The sequence below is a fragment of the Sciurus carolinensis genome, chromosome 2, assembly GCF_902686445.1.
Source record: "Sciurus carolinensis chromosome 2, mSciCar1.2, whole genome shotgun sequence".
Lineage (NCBI taxonomy): Eukaryota > Metazoa > Chordata > Mammalia > Rodentia > Sciuridae > Sciurus > Sciurus carolinensis.
The window spans coordinates 120,593,223-120,601,228 of record NC_062214.1 but is presented as its reverse complement, the minus strand read 5'-3'; the positions used below and the strand labels follow the sequence as shown (position 1 = coordinate 120,601,228).

Below are 8,006 nucleotides of genomic sequence, written 5' to 3'. Positions count from 1 at the left end.
ACATAAGTTTTCAAATCAAGAAAAATTAGTTTGAGAGTTCAAAAGGTGAGACGTCTCGAGGTTCGCGGAGCAGCGACAATTCATTACAGGAGGTTCCCCAGCAGAGGGACAATTCATTACAGGAGGTTCCCCAGCAGAGGGACAATTCATTACAGGAGGTTCCCCAGCAGAGGGACAATTCATTACAGGAGGTTCCCCAGCAGAGGGACAATTCATTACAGGAGGTTCCCCAGCAGAGGGACAATTCATTACAGGAGGTTCCCCAGCAGAGGGACAATTCATTACAGGAGGTTCCCCAGCAGAGGGACAATTCATTACAGGAGGTTCCCCAGCAGAGGGACAATTCATCACAGGAGGTTCCCCAGCGGAGGGACAATTCATCATAAGAGGTTCCCCAGAGGAGGGACGATTCATCATAAAAGGTTCCCCGTGGGAGGGACGATTCAAGTGGTACCAAACTGTGTGCATGTGTGAGTGAGCGTGTGTGCGTGCGCGCGCCTGTCTTTTGTTTGTGTGTTTAAACTAGTAAACTACCTCGTAGTCATGGGAACGGATCTGTCTAAGATTAGAATGCAGCGGCCTCTTAGAGAACTTTTAAAAAAAAATCACGGAACACCATTGAAGGCAAACACGGCCTTCAAGTTCCTAGATACTGTAGAGAAAGTCTCTCCGTGGTTTTTAGACGAGGGATTATTAAATCTTCCTCAGTGGGAACAGCTAGGAGAGGATTTGCGCGACGCGGAGAGACGCGAGCCTTTGCCAATGGGAACTCTGGCAATATGGTCACTTGTTAAATCTTGTTTGATACAGCAAGGTAAATCAAAAAACCCTTTTAGGGATTTAAAGGGGCCTTTAGAAGAAGGAAGTCAGATCTTAGAAAAAATTAAAGAGGAACGATCATGTTCTCAGACTTCAGAAAGAATGGGAACATAATATAGTAGCCATAGTCCCCACAAGTATTGGGAGATAATTGTTTCATGATTTTCTACATTCAAACCTAATCTGATTTCTCAACCAGGTAAAAAAAGGGTTAAAAAGTCCTGGGTGATCCTCCCTCCCCCCTGCCTGGCCTTGTCAAAGCCTACAATGGATTATAAATTACAGCAGTCTCAGCGGGAAGGAGGAGGGGTAACCTAAAGAAAAGAAAAAAAAAAAAAAAAGGGGTGTCCGTTTTAAACTTAACTAACTTATTTTCTAGGATTCTTTGTTTGTTTTGTTTTTCTTTAATGCTGTATTTTTGAGCTCATAATTTTGATCCTACATACCTAGGTTAATGATTTTTTTCTTTTTGATCAGTACTATTTTTTATTCAACTGAAGTTTTTAAACATCTGTTTCATTGCAATGAACATTTACCTATAAAGTTACAAGGCCTTTAATTTTATGTTATCTGTATGTCGTGCTGTCTAATGTCATGTTTTGTCAAAACTGAGTGCTCTTAAAATTAAAATTTAAAAATGGATCCAAATACTTTTATTCACGTGATTTAAAAAGGTTCAATTTATATTGGGTAAACTAATAAAAGTAAAATATCTTTGAAAATTACTTACAAGTCTCCAGGTGGTCAAACTAATGAAATGTTATTGTTAAACAATGTCTAATATCAATTGCTTCTAGGACTTTTCTTCAGCAGGAAAGAGGCAACGGATCCTGTTCAGGACACTTGTCTGATATCTTGGTTTTTATAAAATAAATAAATTGGAGTTAACATGTATGGGATTACTCAAATGTGTTTGTAGAGACGTCTGGTTAATTTACAAAGTTAAAATGCTAATTGTTAAATAACATCAAGTACTTTTAACTTCTTAAATTACATGGGGTATCATACTTAAACATTCTTGGTGTTTTCATAGGTTGGTAAATAAAAAGAAAAAGGAAATGTTTCTGAGTAAGAAAGTCTGTGTGTAAGTAAAGGACAAGTTTCAACAAGTCTCTTAAGTTTTATTCTTTAGAACAATTAGTCTTAAAAATTGGGGTGTATACAATTATGGTTAAACAACTGTTAAAGTATTGTACTGTGTTACAGAGTCTAAATTTTTCTTTAAAAACTAAATTTGGTAAGAAAAAAAGGTGTCAAGGTAATTGTGAAATGGTTTCTAGTTGTATATTAAATGTGTTCATATTTTTCAGGTATACAAGTTTTAAAGCAGGAAATTTATCAAGCTGCTATTCTCCAGATAAACTTGTCTGTAATGGTAATTTTAAGCTTATAAAGAGTAAATTTCATTGGGGATTAATTTCTATCATTTAGTGTTCTACTAGAGGACCTGTTATCAATAGGGTATATGTAAAATTGGTTATATCTTACATTGAGATAAAAAATTTCGAATGTAAATGTATTTCTAAACATTAGAGCCTGACTTGTTTAAAGGTTAATTTTGTGAAACATGAAAATATTTTGCCACTTTGACACACAAAAGGAAAGTTAAAAGCTCTCTCAGCCTTTCTTTGATTCATGTTTTAGATACAATGTTAAATTGTGTTAATTATAAAGTTTGTATAGACTCAGGAAACAGTATATGTAAACTACTTAATGATATTTAAGGAAGAAGCAAAGATCAACATCAGAATTAGAACACTTAAGATCTATAAAGAGTCACGCCTTACCTGAGATAAGGCTCTCCCTCTCACCTTACTACATGTTAGAGTGACTCCAAAATAAGTCAGACTTCAGCCTATTTAAAGTTATAATCAAAAGATTGGTTCTTGTTGTAAAATTACTATGATCTCAAATAGGAAATATAATGTGGTTCTCAGACAAAATTCAAGATAGCTATTATACAAGCAGAATATATTTTTACTCTTGCTAATTTCATTTTGTAAAACTGTTACCTGTTAATGTTTTACAAAAGTAGCTGCTTCAAAAACACGCAACCTAGGTAACTTATGATAATAAGCCATCACCTATAGAACAGATAGTGGTAACTTCCAGAACTAATACAGACTCCAGTTAGATAAAAGGGTAAATAACTGTAAAGTTATGAACATTAAAGTTAAAGCCCAGTACTCTCACTCTATGACTGGTAAAACTGGCTTGCTGGATGATTAAGATCAAACTTAGAGATTGGAATTAAATACAGAAGGCAAGATAGGCCAGTATTTGGATCTTTTGCCCTCAGTCAGCCTGAACCCAGGGAATAAGAGGACTTCTCTAAGGAGTGCTAAAACTCTGGGTCACACAACCTCCTGATCAAGGAGATTGTTGAGACTAGAGGATCCTGGACACCCAGCAAAACAGTAAAAACCAAAATATAGCCATTCTTGGGCATTTAAGAGAAATAATAATTAAATGTAACTTAAGATGTACACTTATGTTAGTCCACTAGAATAAAGACTGGAAGCTACAAATAAAAAAAAAAGATTCTTCAGCAAATGTGCCTGATAACAATCAAGAGAAACTGCCAGAGTCAGAAGTTTTTAGTCAGTTTAAGGCCTGCAGATCTTCCTAAGCTACACAGGTAGACTTAATCTATGTTTGCTCGTATGATTACCTAGCCCTAAGTAACAGAAATATAGAGCTCTCTACTAAACACAGGTTATACCAATAAAAGGATATTTTACACAATCAGATGACTTAAGTAGCTTAACTATATTTTTTGGGATATCTATGACATTAAGAGTTAAATGTTGTGTTTACATTCCTGATAACCTGGACTATGTTAAAGTTCCCAAATAAAGGCCTTGTCCTTTCCAGCCTTTGCTAGGTCTAGTTATGGGAACAATTTCTCAGTTCTTCCACCTCCTGGTGAAAGATTGACTTCTGTCATTTTCATGATACTCAGTGGCATGTTCCAGATGCTGCAACATTTACTTTGTACTAATTTCATTTCAGTACTCATGTCTTTTTGTTCTTCTATCATAGAAGCACCCACCCCCAGATGACTTTACAACCTGCTCCTCCCCAACCAGACTTCTACCTTGGACCCCTCGATTGACCCGATTTTTAAAAAAGGAACTCCAAACTGCTTGCCCCTCACTGCCCCCTTTCAGCTTCGAAGCAGCCAGAACGACCGACGCCCCCTTTTCCTTAAAGCAGTTGGGAGTTCCTATAGCTAAAGCGGAGAATGAAGCCAGAATTAAGGACAGGTAGTTAGTGTAGAAATAGGGAATCGGGTCAATTCGAGGAAATGAAGCCATGAAGCCATCTGCCTTTGCAAATGTCAAGGATCTCCGGAGCCCATTGATTACCAAATTTACCTGCCTATAGGGGATGTAGGGTGCGCTCACTTCTCGGGACTTTCAAAATATCAGCTTTCTCCCTGCCGGGAGAAGTCTGTATTATTCCCTTTAAACAATCCAAACTATGGTCCTTACTCAACAGTACCAAATGATTAAGCAAACTGATAACCGAGACAGGATGGACAAATGGATATAAGATTCTATCCATGATAAACAAAAAGGGGGAATAGAGGAGACCTTCAGGTCCCCTAAAGATAAACTTTCTCTTTGTCTCTTTGTTTGGGTTTTTTTTTTTTTTTTTAACTCTGGGTAATAAGGGTAACCGGTGCTTTACTGGAGCTGCGGCTCAGTTTGTGTGTTTCCACGGAATAAACTAACTTACAACCTCTTTTTAGTCTCTTAGGAGGAACAGTTCAACTATGTAACAAAACAACTGCTTCTCTCAATTGTACTTCAGATTTGTGCTATCTCTCAATGTTAAAATGCTTCTAGGTTCCTGCTGGCAGACTTAATGTGTGTTCCTACCTTCCTACCAGTCCCAGTCTCTGTTACAGATGATGAATTGCCAGTATTGCTTTCCAGATATAAGAGGGACTTTGGAATCACCGTAGCAGTCATTACCACCATAGTTGCATCAGCAGCAGCAGTCGCCGCAGCAGCTGTAGCCTTGACGACATCAGTACAGTCAGCAACTAAGCTTAATGAAGTGGTCCAGCAGACAGCTACTGCTCTGTCTACTCAACAAACAGTGCATCAACACCTAAAAGCAGGACTACTTTTGGTGAACCAGCGTGTGGACTTACTTCAAGAACAAATGGACCTTTTACAAGAACTGTTAAGCGTGGGGTGTATTTATCATCTGCCGGGACTGTGCATTACACCTGTAGCTTATCATAATCTTAGTTATGCAGCAAATTTGTCTAAAATCATATCTACTCAGCTACGTGCCAATTGGTCCTATAAATTTGATAATCTTACTGCCATTCTTAGATCACAAATTGTTAGCCTTAATTCTACTAGAGTTAATGTAGCCCCTATATCTGAAATGCAAAATTGGTTATCTTCTTCCTTCAGTTTTGTAAAGCAATGGGCAGGAATGGGAGCATTGTGTGTGTTAATGATTATTACAATTATCTTCCTCACACGCTTTATCATGCGTATACGCCAAGTTCATGCCAGAGATCGCATCATTTTCCATCAAGCCATGATGGCCTTAGAGGCTGGCAGCTCTCCTCAAGTCTGGCTGAGCATGCTGGATCGGTAGTCAACGACGGGTAAGGAAGGAGGTAACCGCGTACCGACCTAAGACAGGAGCTGTAGCATGCTCTGCAGTTATCCGATGACGGGTAAGGACGATGGTTGACCACTCCGCCTAAGACAGGCACGATCCCAAGCCAGCATTCTTTTAATAAATAAAAAAGGGGGAGCTGTCGGGGTACTGCAGACCCCCAGCCCTTCGGCGTGGCCAAGATGGCGCCTGGCAAGGTGCCAAGGAAGTGCTGAGAACAAAACCAGGTACCTCCAGCAGACTAATACTCTCTGCCAACAAGTGGCATATTTTGAGGAAGTTAATGTGATTGGCCATGGGTCCTCGTGGACACTGCATGATTGCTATATCCACACTATTGTGCTCCATTACTGTCCATGCTTTCCCCTCGTGATCTATAAGCTGATTGGTTGTTGTATGTAATGTAAGGCGCTTGCAAGAGCGGCCCGCCGCTGCTGGCCAGCCAGAAGAAGCAGACTGCGGAAAATAAAGAACTTGCCCTGATCCGGTTTCGTGTTTCTCTGCGGGCAGGGGACGCGATAATCCTCTCTCACTTTTAAAATTATATTATTACTTTTTTTTGTTCTATTTTTCATCATTTGTTTCATTTTGGTATATGTCTTTTTCTTCCAAGTACTTTAATATCAAGTGATATAAAATGTGTGCTAGAGAATTTGAGCTGTTTTGAAGTTGAAAGGAAAAGGAGATGAATGTAAGTAACAGAACAGACAACCTGGCAGAGAGGGTGACATAGTCACTAGTATTTTATTAGAAATAAGCAGTATGAGTTGGAGCTACTGTGAAGACTTGGGTAACTTAACTACGAGGTATAACCGGGGAAGTAGTGTGAGATAAAATTATAACTTTAGTGTTTACATTATAAAACCTTTACATAATGAACCACTCATTCTATGAGAAAGGAGAATGACACAGGCTTTGGACTGAATATAACAATTCTGACTTCCTCTTCATTCTCTTCTCCAAGGGAACTGCAGGGACTGTCTCCTGGAATGAATCAGTAAGTGAAGCAAATCACTCTGTGGTGACTGAGTTCGCTTTCCTCGGACTCTCCAATTCTCAGAAACTCCAGATTTTCCTCTTTCTGTTCTTTTTTGTTTTCTACATAGCAATTGTGTTTGGAAACCTTCTTATTGTCGTAACCGTGGCTTCCTACTCACGCCTTCACTCCCCCATGTACTTCTTGCTGGCCAACCTCTCACTCATCGACCTGTCTCTGTCTTCAGCCACAGCCCCCAAGATGATTGCTGACTTTTTCAGTACGCGCAAAGTCATCTCTTTCAAGGGCTGTCTGGCTCAGATATTTCTCGTTCACTTCTTCGGTGGAAGTGAGTTGGTGATCCTCATGGCCATGGCCTTTGACATATATACAGCAATCTGTAAACCCCTCCGCTACACTACAATTATGTGCCGCCACATGTGTGCTGGCATTGTGGCTGCTGCGTGGGGGATTGGTTTCCTCCACTCGGTGAGCCAGTTGGCCTTCGCAGTCAACTTACCCTTCTGTGGTCCCAACGAGGTGGATAGCTTTTACTGTGACCTCCCTCGGGTAATCAAACTTGCCTGTACGGACACCTACAGGTTGGATGTCATGGTCATTGCTAACAGTGGAGTGCTCACTGTGTGTTCTTTTGTTCTCCTGATCACCTCCTACACCATCATCCTAATGACCATCCAGCGTCGCCCTTCGGATAGGTCATCCAAAGCTCTGTCCACTTTGACTGCTCACATCACAGTAGTTCTTTTGTTTTTTGGACCATGCATCTTTATTTATGCCTGGCCATTCCCCGTCAAGTCATTAGATAAATTCCTTGCTGTGTTTTATTCTGTGGTCACTCCTCTCTTGAACCCAATTATATACACGCTGAGGAACAAAGACATGAAGAGGGCAATGAGACGGTTGGGAAAATGGATTGTGAATTCAGGGATAAAATCTCAGGTCTTCTGTAACTGTCACATCAATTTGATATAATGCTATAATATATAGCACATTTGGTAAGTTATTTAGTAAAGCTCATGAAAATTGTAACTTCCATTCCCACATCATTTAATAATTGTTAAACACATATGCTGCATCAATTTAGCTTTCAACATCTTTGTGTTTTGGATGTAAATGCAAAATTAATATCATGCATTCAAAAGATATTACAAATTTTGACGACAGTGAAGGCTTAAATATGTTAGTATCTGTGAGCCTTCATGAGTAATTTTGAATTGAACAGAGGTTCAACTCTACGTCCTTCTTAATAACTATGTCTTTAGGTACATTATTTAGCTATGATAGCTTTAGTTTCCACATTCTAACAAAAGAGATAATAATACTTGTTGCACATAGCTATTATAAGAGATAATGAAATAATAAATGTATATCAGATGAGAAAAACCACTTAACAAGTGATCCAGAAAACTCTCTCCTCTTCCCATGGAGAATCCTAAGGAAAAGGGAATGTATTGTCAAAGTTTGACTTGAATTAGGAGATAAGGAAAGTCAGATGATAAAAGAGTTAAGATTATTTCTATTCCAGGAAAGCAATAGAACAGAT

General features: G+C 39.0%; 1 protein-coding gene across 1 annotated transcript; it reads left to right on the top strand.

The window, feature by feature from the left end:
• Positions 1–6,151: 6,151 nt before the first annotated feature.
• On the top strand, positions 6,152–7,435 carry LOC124976437 (olfactory receptor 4F17-like). The gene is made up of 2 exons (XM_047539313.1): positions 6,152–6,157; positions 6,431–7,435. Exons 1-2 carry the CDS (start codon positions 6,152–6,154, stop codon positions 7,433–7,435), a joined length of 1,011 nt encoding a protein of 336 aa, XP_047395269.1.
• The last annotated feature ends 571 nt before the right edge of the window (positions 7,436–8,006 follow it).